General features: G+C 28.3%; 1 protein-coding gene across 2 annotated transcripts; it reads right to left on the reverse strand.

Moving 5' to 3' along the window:
* Window positions 1-35: 35 nt before the first annotated feature.
* Window positions 36-6,043, reverse strand: LOC113374072 (probable phosphorylase b kinase regulatory subunit beta). Of its 2 annotated transcripts, XM_026614328.1 has the most exons (18): window positions 5,962-6,043; window positions 5,758-5,893; window positions 4,542-4,824; window positions 4,143-4,272; window positions 3,915-4,066; window positions 3,684-3,856; window positions 3,306-3,469; window positions 3,004-3,233; window positions 2,699-2,929; window positions 2,501-2,637; window positions 2,273-2,439; window positions 1,893-2,035; window positions 1,547-1,822; window positions 1,124-1,468; window positions 762-911; window positions 456-689; window positions 226-387; window positions 36-154 (listed from the first exon to the last, which is right to left on the reverse strand). In XM_026614328.1, the coding sequence occupies exons 1-18, from the start codon at window positions 6,035-6,037 to the stop codon at window positions 134-136; spliced, it is 3,210 nt and encodes a 1,069-aa protein (XP_026470113.1). In that variant the 5' UTR covers window positions 6,038-6,043; the 3' UTR covers window positions 36-133. The 2 variants fall into 2 exon arrangements, with proteins under 2 accessions (XP_026470113.1, XP_026470112.1); XM_026614327.1 differs by lacking the exon at window positions 5,962-6,043 and having other exon boundaries at window positions 4,542-4,786; window positions 5,758-5,846.
* Window positions 6,044-16,511: the final 10,468 nt, after the last annotated feature.

A 16,511-nucleotide genomic window follows, 5' to 3' on the forward strand; every position in this document is an offset into this window, starting at 1 on the left:
ATTACACATTTTTATTTATATTGTTCTTATGTAAATTCCCTGCATTATCTGCTAAACAAACTGCAAAATTTTTATACCATCATAAAAATTTGATGAAATGTAAATCAGATGTTCTATAGATCAGTAAGTTTTATTACCAAAATAGAACTGATTTCTATATAAAAAATGGAAAACTATATTCATAAATGATATATAATATATGTATATATAAATATATTACGAAACCTTGCATCCATCAGCTTGTGTAATAGTAATTGTGTCAGGATTTTTAAAAGCGCCAGCTTGTAAAATTGAATTGACCACTGCCCTAGCTAAATAACCAGTAGTAACTTCATAAGATGTTGCAAAAAAATCATCTGCATTATTTGGTCCGTCTTCACCATTATCCTGTAACCATTATATTGTAAGGACTCACATGCATGCACACCCACACGCATACAATTATTACAACTTACCTTAAAATACATTTGTGAGGCCTCCATCACAAGTTGATCAAGATCAAGCATTTTATGGAAGCATAGTTCAGGATTCCTGCATAATATAGTTGAAACAATGCACAGCAACTCTACAATAACTTGCCTGTACTCTGGACGTTGTATGCTATTAAGCATTTGTTCAACCAAGAGAGCAAAATTTAATTCAGATCTGCTCTGATTAGAAAGTGTCGGCTGTTGAGGTATCTCATAGCCCTGAAAAAAAAAATACAACAATTGGTAAACTCTTAAAAGTGCAATTAAAAATAGCAAGTAAACACTACAAACCTTAACAGTTAAACCAAGACTGGTTCTTGATAAAACATCCCACACATTGCTATAAAAATGTTGTGGCACTCTACATAAGCAACCTTCCAACTGTCTTTGCTGCAATGTGGTCAATTTTTCTTTATCGGCCCAATCTCGAATTGTTAAAACCTGTAAAAAAGTGATATTTTTAAATACTTATTTGAAAAACTTTTGGAATAATGAAAAGCTTCTACCAAATCTAATTAATATCTTTTAATATAATATTATATATACTTTGTCATGTGAGTTCTTAACAGAGTTATAAATGCATGGAGTATATATAAAATATCTAAAACCTTAATTCAAATATTGCAAGTTTCTTATTAATCTAATATACTTACTTTATGCAGTAATTGTCGTACATGATATGGCGAATAATTATCTAAAGGGTTGTTCTTCAATTCACTTTTTTTATCTCTTTCTGCTTCTGATTTTTGAATGTCGGAGATTTCCAAATAAATCTTCATTGCTTCTAGGACCCAGCCGACTCGTATTTTCAAAATTCCTTTAAAAACTTGAGGATTAGTAGCAATTAATCGCCCACAATATAGTACGACTTCTTGTTGTAACACCGCCTGGGTCATATCGTAAGGTTGGATTGTATTGTATATAACACTGGCAATTTCACTGGGCGTCATTGGTTTATCAAACACTGTTTCTTTATGGCCAATTACACCGACTGTAATCTGAAAATAAGTTTAAACATTGGTTGAAAACCTAATCTACATTGTGTGAAAATAGTAAAGAATTAATTAAATTATTACCTGTTTGCCCTTAACTAAAACAGCTGTTATAAAAGGACTAATTGAATCTACAGTATATTTCAATAAACTGCTACAATATCGAACTGCCCTCCAATATCGAAGACTACCAGCCTGATGATATAAAGTAGTCAGCAAACTCTGAACACTTGAACCTCTAACTTCAAATTCAGTACCTTCTCGTTTCAAAAGTATTGCTAAAAGTTGACACTTTGCCATTATACTAGTTGTGTTACACAATTTTTCAATTACATCCTGGTTAGACACATTTGTGTAATCCTGAAACATAAGAAGGCCTTATTAAGCCTACGAATTTGCTTTATATAAACATATTTATTATGATATATACCATATATGAAAGAGGATCTTCTGCATAAGATTCTGCTCTTGGAACATCTGTTAAACTCTGATAGCCTATGTAATCGTGATCAACCTGGCTAAAAGATACGCAATCTTCAGGAAGATCGGTGTCGCTCAAAAAGTCTAAATGTTCTGCAGGGAAAATAAACAAAGCTTAATATGACTACTAGGTACTCTCTTTCACCTTCTAATAAGTGCTCAAAAAATGTTTGAACAAAAAGATGTGAGAAAAGTATTTTTCCTATTAATACCCCTTACAAAAAGGCATCTGCTACTATAATCTTTAAATAACGTTTTAAAATATTATTACTTTATCAATGTGGTTTTTAGGATAAACAGTCGTCCTACATAGAAATAATAAATGTAAACCTGTGCAAGATGTAGATATTAAGTTTTGCAATCTTCCAATCCTTACTTTCACACCGTCGCAAAAACCTTTTTTCAGCATAGCAAATAAATCTAACATTTCTTTAAACTGCGGATCACGCATATGTTCTTCTCGAATCAATAAACACACCGTAGGCCTTCCAGATAATCTGCCAATAAAAAATGAAATTTAGAATTAAAGCACACATTTTTAACATAACATTAATTTACCTCCAGTAACGCCCAACAAATTTTAATTCAGTTTTTATATCATCGATAAGTAAAGCCATATCTCTGTACAAATAAAACTCAGAAACTTCAAAAATTAATGGATAGCACAAGACGGACATTCCGCATACCCTATAAATCTGAAAAAAATATTCATCTGATATAATTTAATAATCTTATTGATATAAAGAATTTAATTACTTTGCTTGTTCCTAGAGAACCAATAGGTCTGTTTGGCCTTCCAGTTAATTTTAATTTATCATTAACACCCAATTGTTGATAAACATTTACAAGTTGAGTTGATGACCAAATTTGAACAGGTTCTACTTCGTGAGGAGTTTGAGTCTGAATGCCATACGTAGCCATCATTGCTTGCAATCTCATAGATTCGGCTATTAAAACTATTTGTACCACTAAATCGGTTGCGGTTCCCTAAACAAAAACAAAAGAAACTAAAACTTATAAAATGCATCATTAGCTAAAATAATAAACTGTTTCCCATGTACCTGAAAGGCGCTATATCGCCCACTCTTTCTAGGTCTATTATAACTTGGCAGATATCTTCGAATGGGGTCTAATTCGTTTATATGGAGCAAGCCAGTGATTAACAATTGTGATATAATATACATTGATTGACCCCAAAGGAATAAAATATTTTTTGAATCGCTTACTTGCCAATGTTCAGATTCAGGATTTTTGGACTTTATTGGTTGAAAGAAACGAGGGAGAATTGGATCTAAAAGTATAAAGGAAAGTATTAGTTATGACATCCCAATAAGCAATAAATCATTATATATCGTAGTCTCACCATTATTATCATCTCGATACACACAACTCTTTACTAAATTCTGATATTCTACAATTTCACATTGATTATTTCGGAAAACAGCATCCACCAACATATAGCAAAAGAATATTGGCCATTGACATTCGAGACCATCAAATTCTTTAACTTCTCCGGGATTGTAATACCTATTTTAATGATTTAATTTATTTGAGAAACAATATAGCATATTAATCATATATAAAAAGTGAAGAAATGCGAAAACAATGATTGACGGTTTTTTGTTGTCGAATTTTTGTAAAGTATCAGAAGTATCAGTGTTTGCTATTGTATAAAAGTACATTGTTTTTCACTATGGTCAGAATATCCTTGGATTAAATATATCTAGTTTATATTATTTACCTTCTATCAGGATCTTCTAAAATGCATTTATAACCATCACGGCTAAATCTTTTAAACCCATATTTGCCTTTTAATCGTAAAAGTATATTAGACCTAGTTTTGTCCACTAGTTCTTCCTCGTGTGATGCAAAAGCAGGAAAGCTTAAAGTTGGTATCAAAGAAGAATCGATCGTCTAAAAGTCCAACAATTTTAAACTATTTTTCATTTGAAATTACAATATTATATTTTACTTTTGAACTGGATTCTCTCGGTAGAATTGTCTCAAAAATACTTCGATTTCGATTGTGCGCATCTATGTCCACATAAATAACGCTCCAGGCAGCACCTTTTTCGCCAAATAAATTGCAACCGTTTATTGCTTCTAAAGCGGCCTTGGCCATACCTATGGATAATTGGTATGGTTCAAAATAAATTGCTAAAAAATAGTTCAAAATAAGAAAAAGTAAGCTGTTATTGACCTATGGATGATGCATGTATTTCCGGTTTTCCATCGTTATATTTGGTTCCTCGTTCCCACATCCCATAATCTGGAGTTCTGTAAGCTCTTTCTACATAATAAACTAAGTTTTGAACAAATGCAACCTCATCCTATAATTAAAGAACAAAATTAAAATGAAAGATATTTTTTTTAATTCTCAAGGATGCTAATGATACAAATTAAAAATGGTATTTCTAAAATAAAACCTTACAATATGGTTTTAATGTTAAGTACCTTTCATTCGTACCTTGAAAACTGTTATCTAAATCATTGCAAAAAATCTCTTTTAAAATATTTGAACTATTTTGATTAAAAGACTGCAGTCCATAAATACTGCTGGATAACATAAAAATGATAAAATATATATTTTATTACTAACCTGTGTGTATACTATCTGCAAACCCGAAGAAATCATCTGAACCAAAAATATTAAATATAGAGAAACCACATCAATTTGAAGATGATGGTATTCATCATCATTATAAATAGGTTCTCCAGTTTGCAGATGAAATTTACAATGTAAAGCATAGGTCTCACATTGATTACTTTTGAATTGTTCAACTCTATTTGCTTGTTTAATCCAGCATTCCAGAATCCCTCGCATGCATTTGACTGCACATTGGCCTAATTCATAAGATTTTCCTAAGTCATCATCTATTCTTCTAGAATATGAGAATGGCCATTGCATATATAAATTTATTTTAATGACCGCTATGTTCAGTATTTGAAAATATACAATATATTATTATATATTGATAGTTAGAAGTCGATAAACTTTTTTATCAAAAAAAAATTTCAAAAGTTTTTGCAGGACGATTATCTGTATATTGAATATCAACAAACACCTTGTAAAATAAATAATATAGATCTATAACCTTTGTATTTGTATTTTTCTAAATAAATTAATTCTTAATTCATTAAATCGTTATCATATTAAAATAGCTTTGCTTTATCATTGTTCTTGTGGCCAAATTTAACAGATATAGAATAATCTATACAAAAAATTAACCTTCTATTTTAAAATACAAAATATAATTAATTAGTAGTTGGTACTTTGTCCAAATAACTATTTCTAGAGTGCAAATTAATAAAACTGGTTGAATTATACCTAAAGAAAATGGATACGAATTGTCTATAGGAGTATCGAAATTACTACATTTTATTCAAAAATAATAGCTGCAGCAAACTACTACAAATTGTTTATCAAAAAAAATCTTTTAAAAGAATGCAAGATTTTACTTTACCAAAGTGACTCTGAATTACATGATTTATTGTAAATATATCAATAGATTAATATATTAATAAGTATAACTGAATATCTTTATTATCTAACTAATAAATCAAATTATAGAATCTATGTATATTTGAGAAGTAAATTGTAAAATTCAAAATTACCGCAATAATTAAACAATTCCTAGCATAGATAAAACAAGTATAATAAGTCCTAGAATAAATAGTCCTAGTAACAAGTAATAAACAATAATTTCAAGAATCGAATCTTGAAATATAAATCATTCTATTAATTTTGTTAACAACAAAAATGCTCAGAATTTAAATATGCATTAAATTAATTGTAAAATATTATTTTAAATTACCTGTAAGCCTGATACAAACTCCAAACTGCTGCAGCAGAATAAATGGAGTCCCTAACACTACCTTCAATTTTTTCTCCAGATAGTATAGGAAATAGTCCCGATGTTGGGCTTTGATATCTTAATATTTGTCTTTTAACTAAAATAACATTTGCAAAACATCAGAAAACAAACAGATTTTATGAATTTTAAAAATATTTAACTTACCAATTCCATAATAAGAATCTAAAGTTTTTACTGTGTCCTCATAATTATTAATTTTTAAGAATTGATCGGAATGCATGTCTTCTAAACTCAAGGGCTGAGAATTCCTGAAATAAATATTTGTCTCAAATAATTTTTCATTCAAAAATATAAAATAATTTTATGTTTTAATTTACATACCTCAATAAATTATTTGTACAACTCATCTTCAATTAATAATAACTTAAAGATTATTAGAGAATAAATGATTTCTTAGCCATTTTTTTAAATTATTACTCAGATATTTTTATTTAATAGAAAAGTACAATATAACCTAAAAATTAAGAATTAATTGATTTGTATGGTGTAAAGTAAAGCAATTAAATATTTTAATCTTCTTTGACAGATCATCACGTTCATCTCTTTGACAGGGAACGTCAAAACTAATTGACCATCTTCAGATCAATTTTTAAATTAACGGAAAAAAGAATTCAAATTTAAATATTTGAATTAATAAATGGAAAATCGAAGGTATTTATGAATTAATTAATGAAATCTTGAAACAAAAACTTTAATAGTTATTTCTAATTTCTTATTTACTACATATCAAACATATCTTATTTTAACTCCAAATTATTTTTGAAGATGATAGTTACATTCGAGCATTGTTATATCTTCTTTTTTTATATAATTCAAGAGAAAAAAAAATGAAGTTGAAAATATTTCAAATTTGTATAACTATATTAATTTGTACCAGTGGGTTGACCTAATATAAATATACGTATAAATGTGATGATCCTGAAAATTGTAATATTTTGTAATAAATTGTCATTGATTTTTCTTTAACTTAATAAAATATTTTTATCTTTCCATCTCTGATAAAAATATCGACAGTGATTTCCGAGTATATTTTCGAACGAATGAACGAATAATTTTAAATCTTAGTTTTCCAATTTGAAATTCGCGCTCTCGACGTTATGTCACATTTCACTTCTTCTATGGGGCCGGCCATCTTGGTGTACACATGTCATGGAGATTTTGATGAATGATTCACGTGTGTTAATTAATTAGCGTTTTTAATTAAATTTTCAAATTAGATTTAATTAATTTATATATCAATTTGTTATATTAATTATGTAGATCAATTTGATGTAAAATATGTTAATGATAATTTGTGCCTATAAAAGATATGTGCCGAAGTACTTAGGGGTTAGATTAATGACATTTATGAAGGTTTTTAATGGGCCTTCTAATTTATATTGTAATCGAATACTTTATTTACAGATTCCAATGTATCCTTTAGTAATATTCATATATACAATTATCAAATATATGGTGTATGTATTTGCGATTCTGAAGACTGAAAGTACTTCTGCATATTTTTTGAAGTAAAACTTCTTTAGGCGCGATATGGGTGTAAAAATTTTTAGGCGCGACACGGGTGTAAATCCGTACAAATGCAACGAAAATGCCAACGTGTAGTTGAACACTACGACGCCGTAAGCGCTGATGTCGCGAGTATCCACTCCCGTCATGTCATGCGTAAGTCGAGCGCTAAACCCTATATGAACTTGCATTAATTGAATCACGTTTTTTATGTTATGTCCTCATGGAATAAGACTTTTCTTAGAGAATAAATGTGCCATGGAATATAATAAATTTATATTGAATCTCGTTGAAGACAAAATAATATCTACTGCCACGGATATTTATGTAGGTTGCCATGCGACAGATCAACAATCATACATTCGTCAGCAGTTTCAAAAAATCGGTTATTGATACCGGGGCTTTGCCGTATGAAATAATTTTAGTTCTGAATAAATTTTACATAATAACAACTAATATTGATGTAAGTGATGGCTTAGCTAATGGTTGTGTGGGAAAATTAGTGTACATAGAACGTGGCGATAATGATGAACTTCTACGTTTATGGTTTGAATTTCCCGGTAAGATAGGTAACAAAATTAGGAAGAAAGCTTCACATCATATTCAAACTCTTAATATCAGTAGGACAGCTGTGCCGATGCTCAGGAGATCTTATTATTATTGATGTTATGTGATTATTAAAAGATGATTTTTAAAATTCAAATATGATGTTTTTTTTATTTTTATCTTAATTGCCTACTCATACAATATTAAAAGTTTTACTTCAATCGCGTGTGATCCTTACGCGCACTCTTTTTAATGATCTTTCGTTTTGGAATAAGTTGCATTCCCAAAATATGTTAATATAGTAATGCAGTTTTTTTTAAATTATTACGATTTATTCACCAAAGTCTCTAATGCGTGCGTCGCGACGTGTGTTGAGCAAAGACTCCACTTGGACATTTGAAAATTATAAATTAAGTGAATTGAAAGTAATCTAGTAAATATGAAATAGTGTTTTCGAAGCAGTGATCTTTGGTGTTCTCGAAGCAACCTAGCTTTAGGATTGCAAGCAGTTTCTTCGAGGGATCAATGTGAGTTAAAGCAATTTTTTTACAAAACGTGTCATGGAATACTTTACTGATGTGTACATGCATTCATCAAATAATAAATAAATACTTTGTTATGTTTTATAACATATTAAATATTTAACATATCATTTTTCATTATTATTTAATAATCATAATATTATTTAAAAAAACAATGTTGTTAGATACAGATAGATACTTATAGTAAACAAAAATATATAACTGCTGATTGTATAATGTAAATTATAATAAAAGCCGAAAGACGAGAGTAAATAAAGTTTATCCACACACACTTATTAAAATCACATTCTGTTTTAAAGATAATTAGGCAAAGGACCAAGTATTTCCTAATCCAAGCAAATTTAATACAAATGTAAATAATCTTAATTTTTTTGTTTAATGAAATTATTCAGAGAAATCAAACTAAGAAAACTGATGACGGCTATCGTTTTGCTCTTTACATTTAATACATTTGTCATTTTCAATTATTTTAAAAGTCTTATTCTTACATCAAAAACTTTTAGATATTTTCTACTAAAAAGCCGGTTTCGAATGTCATAATTTAAAATAAAACTATAATAAATCTAAGCCTAATCACAATTTTAAAGGGATTTGCACAATTCAAAATAGTCTGTATGTACATATTTCAGTGAGATATTTTCTGACTCATTCATGCTCATGCATCTGCTGAAATTAATTCTGTTTGATAATTTATTTGTTTCAAGTAATTACATTGTAATACCATTACTACAAAGGCTTTGAGCAAAATATTGAATCCTTACTTTTATTATTAATGATTCAGTTCATATTGTAGTTATCTTATTTAAATACAGTTCATATATTATTCTTAACAAAGTTTAACTATCTAATTCATTGTTTTTGAAATTATAGTAATGAATATTTTGCTTTTTCTTTTTGTATTATGAGCATTATTGCGACTACTTTAGCAGATGTATGTGTAACAGTTTTTGAATATCACTTGTAATTTCAAATTGGCAAGTGATGTTTGATAAACAAGAAAATCATTTTACCTATTTATTATGGGGAAAACATATTGATTCATTTTTTATTTACTACTTATTTAAACATATTCAATGCTATGTGTTCTAACTAAATGCGACAAAGACATGAAAATTAATTTGTTTTTTATTATAATTGTAACAGTCAATCTTATCACAATATATTATTATCCTTTATTGGAATATTTATATATTTTATTTTGTGTCTGAATGATTATGAATTTTTGTTCTAAAATTAGTTGGTTTTGTTACCTTTATTTTGATTATCCATTCATTCAAGTGCTGAGATATATTCCTGCAAATTTGCTTCCACGATGCATATTGTAACATGAGCAAATGTTAGCATGTGTACTTATAAAACCTATTTTATATTTAGATCAAACTCTTGTTCTGAATATTATAATTGTGCTATATCATATTGACAGAAAAAATAGCTCAAGCTTTTCCTTACTTTATCGAAAGCCTGCTTCATGACTGAATAATATTCTTTATTCTACAAAGTTTTGTAAACATTATTTGCTATTTTATGTCAATGAATTTATTACATTTCTAGCATCAAGAATCATGTGTTTTCCCTATAGCAATATTTAATACATGCATGCATTGTCTTATTATTAATATGATTACAAGTTTTGATCAAAATATGTAAAAGACTCGACTAGGCTTTGCAAACTGTTAATTAATTACATCTACATATACATATATTTTTTTGAATTTATTACACGTTGATTTCAATTTGCCTAATTAATTTTATATTTAAATAAGTATAATTTTCTACATATTTTTTATTATTTACATTTTATGTTAACATACTAGAATATATATTATAATAAACATGTTTTTTACAAAGTCCTATATATATATATATATATATATATATATATATATATATTATTAAATGACATTGGATTTGTAGAGTTTCAAACAAGAATCCAAAAAGTAATAAAAAACAAAAAAAGTTTTTTAATAAACTATTTGTTTCTTTATTTATTTATTTACTGTCGACGTTTTGGAACTAGGTACGTTCTATCTTCAGGACATCTGTCAAGAAACATGATCTTGATGAGATTTAAGCAAACAATATCAATAATTTAAGTATTCACATCCAAACATATAAAAACACACACACATCCTTACAGTTCCCAAGTGGTCACTCGTGTGCGTGTGACTCAGAATCAGTTTATTACAAACAGCCGATCTCATAACATCTAGAGGATAATATTGTTTGGTTTTCAAATAATACTTTTCAAAAAAGACAGAACTTATAGTAATTTTGATTTACAAAATTTACCTATTCGGCTGAAAAATAACTCATAAATTCAATTTTTGTTAAAAGCTTTTTTAGTGAAAAAGTGCTAACGTATACTCAAACATACAGGTAATTAATTCAATTTTGTCATTAACCTTTTCTTAAAATTTTCCATAACTTTTAAAAAAAAAATATCATTTTTAATATCCTGTTATATAATCCACTCAATTATTTTTATCATTTTCATTTTGTTCATATTATCATATTTATTTCATATTCATTATCATATTTTTGTACATTATTATTTTTTCAACTAATTTATTAATTAAAAAATCCATTTTCTTTTCTTAAACATATTGTTTGCTTAAATCTCATCAAGATCATGTTTCTTGACAGATGTCTTGAAGATGGAACGTACCTAGTTCCGAAACGTCGACAGTAAATAAATAAATAAATAAAGAAATAGTTTATTAAAAAACTTTTTTTGTTTTTTATTACTTTTTGGATTCTTGTTTGAAACTCTACAATATATATATATATATATATATATATATATATATATATATAATTATTTTCTTCTAATTCTAAGAACAATTTTTATCGAGACTTGTAATCAGTGAAGATTTGTTTAATTCATATGTCGAGCAATTAATTAAATTTGTTGATATAATTCCAAATTAGTAATGATTAGTAAAAGTCATGTGTTTTATGAAACAAAATGCTCCTTTGCATATTTATTCTGTTTTGTTAAGAACTTTTTTTAAGATATTTTCATCTTATATATAATATTTTATGATAATTGCTCGACATTTTAATTGATTTTGTCTTGCCATATATAATTAGACTTTGATAAATACTACATTAACTCGATTGATTTGTATTTAAATAAGATTAAAATTATATAAATCAAATAAATTTGATTTAATTTTTTTTATAAAATTTTGAATTATTTAATTCTAAATTATTTCATATGTAATCATAATAAATATTTCTCAATTCTATTTCTTCTATCAGTGCAATTATTTTAATATTCGAGTTGATGTAGTTTGATTAAAGTTTCAACGAGTTGATTTGAATAAAACAAAACATAATTTTGATCAAAATTTTATCACTTCATTCGATATTTAAAGGTTGTTTTATTAGATTTCTATATAATAAATGAATATATAAATAATTTTTAAAGTGTATACAATCTTAGTTTGTTTATAATTTCTAGTTTTGAAGTTTTGTTGAATTCAAATCAACTTCATGTTTTTGTCTCGATTAATTGTAAAGGTTTCACATGTTTTATCAAGTCGTATAAACGATTTTGATTTGTTTAATATGATTTCATTTCATCGATTAATTACATAATTCTTTCGAATATTTTTTTTTTAAGTCCAAATTTTCTGATTATAATTCTTTCGAATAATTTTTTTTTCTAAGTCCAAATTTTTTGATTATAATTCTTTCGAATAATTTTTTTTTTCTAAGTCCTTTCAGATATTTTTTTTTCTAAGTCCAAATTTTCTGATTATAATTCTTTCGAATAATTTTTTTTTTCTAAGTGCAAATTTTCTGATTATAATTCTTTCGAAGAATTTTTTTTTTCTAAGTCCAAATTTTCTGAAACCTTTTCAATTAAGACAGACGAGTTATTTATGCATGCTGTATTATCCCAAAGCCAACATTCGAATGAATGAGGCTCACATTGAATATTTCACAACGAGAAAGTTTTATTGGGACAAAGTTAAAAATTTTAACTAAGTCCCAGTAATTTTTTCTCGTTGTGAAAATTTCAACGTGGAGTTCATTTCATTCGAGTGTTGGTTTTGGGAATTGGTGTGAGGGAACACTAAAAAACATAAAAAAGTTTCAACGCTGAACAGAAAAGAGAAAAATTGATCTGGGACTTAGGGGGTTTTTTTTTAGGCTCTCCACCTCCCCCTTCCTCCTCCTCCTCCTCTCTCTCCCCCTTTTTTTTCCCTTTTTTCCGCTTTTTTTCACATTTTTTTTCTTTTTTTGGTGTTTTTTTCGCATGTTGTAGTTTTTGGGTAGATTCTTGGGTTCGGCATGCATCTTCCGCAATGTGTCCTCTCTGCGTGTAACCTCTCGCATCATGAACCTCAGGTTGACCATCACTTCGTGTGTACGTTTCAGGACCCTTTGCGCTCGCCAACAGCCAGCCACCAGCACTGCTCCATTTTTTCTGCTTCAGAGTTGCTCGTCGTCGCCTTCAGCTGGACTCGATCCGTCTCACCATGTGCCTGACTCCAGGGAGATTTCACCGAGTATGCGGTCACTTAAACCGCTCGGCTATTTAAGTTATTGATGATAAAAGTTATTTTTATTCCTATATTGTATTAATATTGAATTTTAATAAAGAATATGTATCATACTCATCTCTCTTATTCATCATCTGCCTCTACCCCTCTCTTTCCCCAGTTCTTCCTCTACTTTTTTTTTTTTTTCTCTTTATGTATCTCTCTTACAGTCAAGTGCGAACCTTGAATTTTTCAGAAATATTCTAAGTGTCAAGGTCGAAATGCGCCACCTGAATTCAATATTTTGAACTAATACACTCTCTGTTACAGTCAAGTGCGGAACTTGAGTTTTTTGTTTTTCAGAAATATTCTAAGTGTCAAGGTCGAAATGCGACACCTGAATTTAATATTTTGAACTAATATTTGATAATTATGAAAAACTAGACACTTGATTTTTTGTGCCTCTTCTAGAATCGAACCGAGACACGCTGAGCAATCTTAGTGGTCACTTAACGATCTCGGCCAATTGGTTACTCGAAACCGTAGTCTTTTGTAAAAATATAAAGTATTATTTTCAAACTGAAAGATATAAGTTTCCTAAAAATGTAGTATGCCAAATGTGCGAATGGCCGAGGTCGTAAAGATGCGGTTTAGGCCGGAATATCAATTCAAAGTTCGCCAGTTCGAACCCCATTTGACTGAAAAAAATATTTGGAACCAATAATTTTTCAAACTGTGTAAATAAATAAGACATATAGATAGAATTAAATTTATTGAGTGTCAGTATTACAAAAGTCGACATAATATATATATATATATATATATATATATATAAAAATAAATATATATACGCATATATATATATATATATATATATATATATATATATAAAAGATAAGAAAAGGTAGGATAATTTTCAATAAATTCATATTTACGCCTGGTTAGCAGTAAACCAAACCTACTTTGGTGTAATTTAAAAATCTTATTATTTTTTCGATAAAAAGACAGTCTATCAGGAGCAGCCAAAATTGGCCAAAATCGTGACTTTCAAATGCAATTTTAAGGCACTTAATGAATGAAATTAATAATTTTAATTAATGCTTTGTGTAGACTAAAGTACAATCTTTATACCAAACCAAAAAAAATACAAATTTATCATCGTCTTCATAGTTGAAACCAGCTTCAAAGTTGGCAATTTTTCAAACTTCAATTTGGTACCAAGGGCAGAAGAATTTTTTTTTCCAAAAACTAATTTCATATTCGGAATCAGCGCCTCGAAAACTATCAGAATCGGTCAAAACATTTTGAAAATCGCGAAAAAAAAATTTAATTTCATTAGTAAAATTTTGGTTTTGCTACCAATGATTTCGATTTTTCGTAGCGGTATGTGCATTTATCCAAAAACGGATAATATTTTCGAAATCAGCGTCCCAAAATTAATCAAAACCAATCAAAACATTTTAAAAATCGCGAAGAAAAGCCGATTTTTTTAAAAAAGAAATTGATTTTGCAACCAAAGATTTCGATTTTTCGCGGGGTGTGTGTGGGTTTATCCAAAAATAGATAGCATTTCTGAAATCAGCGTCCGAAAATCTTTTGGAATCAGTCAAAATATTTCCAAAATAGCGAAAACAAATCTATTTTTTTGCTAAAAATTCCGATGTTGCAACCAAAGTTTTTGTTGTTTTCCAGTGGTACACGCCCTGAAAGCTCATCAAACAGGATAATTTCATCTTTGGCGTAATAGAAAATGATCCAAAAATTTTGTCTATTAAGTTCTTGATCATAAATTTCTTTTAGTATACGAGAGACCCAGATTTTATGGTTCCTGTTCCTATAAGTGCATAAGTACCTGTGAAAAGATTAAATATTTATTCTAAGAATATACATTTAAAATAAGATTATTTGTTACTTAATACCAGACTAGTAACAATAAGTAAGCTTTGAATATTTTATTTGAAAATAAAACCACAAAAACTTAGTGAAAAAATAAAAACATTCGTATAATTTGTGGGTAAGTACAGCCGAATAGTATAGTATAGTATATATCATTTAAGTTAATCGAATAACTTAATACTCGTATCATTTCCAAAGTTTCCGCCGATTTTGCAGCCAAAGATTTCGATTTTTTGCAGAGGTATATAGACTTATCCAAAAGCGAATGACATTTTCGAATTCAGCGACTCAAAATCAATCAAAAAATTTTAAAAATCGCGAAAAAGTGTCGTGAAAGTCCTATCGGAACCAGTTAAAAAATTTTGAAAATCGAGAAAAGAACTGGATTTTTTTGAAAAAAGTTCGATGTTGCAAACAAAAATTTCTATTTTTTGCAAAAGTATGTGGATTTATCCAAAAACGGTGAGCATTTTTAAAATCAGCGTCCCAAAATCTTTTTGGAATCAGTCCAAAATCGCGAACCAAAGATTTTTATATTTTACAGGGATGTGTAGATTTATCCAAAAACGTATAAAATATTCAAACTCAGCTTCGCAAAATTTATCAGAATGAGTCAAAACATATTGAAAATTGCGAAAACAAAATCAATTCTTTGATAAAATTTCGAGGTTGCAACCTAAAATTTCAATTTTTTGAAGAGGTGTGTGGATTTCTCCACACGGATAATATTTTCAAAATCTAACAGAATCAGTCAAAACTCCGAATAATCTAACTGGAAACAATTTTTAATTAATTAATTTTTGGATATTTTCAAATATATCATGAATATTAAAAATCAGAATTTGAGTATGGGCATATTTCATACAGAAGAAAAAACTATGTAAAAAAGTGTATTGGTTCAGTAGGAGTTGAGAAATCGTGATTATCGTATCGAAAAAGAGTTTCTGGAAAAACGCGCTTCAAGTTTTGAGAAGAAAATATAGTAGTGCAGTAAACGGAGCGTTTTAGGTCTGAATTTTTTTACTGTGCTCCGAATTGAATGAAATTTTGGAATTAGGTTCATCTTATCCTTAATTTCAAAAGTGAAAACAATTCGGGTTGCGCCATCACCCCCCGGGGAGATGACGCCCCTTCTCAATTGCGTAATTACATTTTTTCAAAATAACGTCGGAAATCGATAGAAGAACTAATTATAAGAATAAAATGTCTTTTATAGTTTTCCAAAAAAACTAATACTTTTCAAGTTACAGACCACTAAAGATTCATATATTTTTGGCGCTTTTCTTCGTTTTTTTGCAAATATCTCCTAAAATATACATTTTAACGAAAATCATGTAATGAACAAAATAATGTCAATAAAAATCTTAATAAATCGGTATTACATAAAGTGTTCTAGGAAAAATATTAAGCAAGATTTGAAATAGCAAAGTCGTTTTTTATGTCGTTCAAGATTTAATTGTTGTATTTAAAGCCATCTACATTTTACATTTTATGCATTTCGGTGAAATTGAGTTTTATAGTGTTCAACATAAGCTTTAAAATGAGTGCTGTTGCAAGTTTTTTGCGTGTAAAATGAGTGAGCTATCATGCAAATAAGATGCATATACGAAGTTTTTTTCTTTTAAATCATATGGTTTAACGAGCGCCATTTCCACCAGAATTAAAGTAATTCATATTCCATCTAGAATTCACTTCATTATAGACATCTTGATGG

Source organism: Ctenocephalides felis, unplaced genomic scaffold (assembly GCF_003426905.1).
Source record: "Ctenocephalides felis isolate EL2017-DRISC unplaced genomic scaffold, ASM342690v1 CF-g0.4_SCAFFOLD_01604, whole genome shotgun sequence".
Lineage (NCBI taxonomy): Eukaryota > Metazoa > Arthropoda > Insecta > Siphonaptera > Pulicidae > Ctenocephalides > Ctenocephalides felis.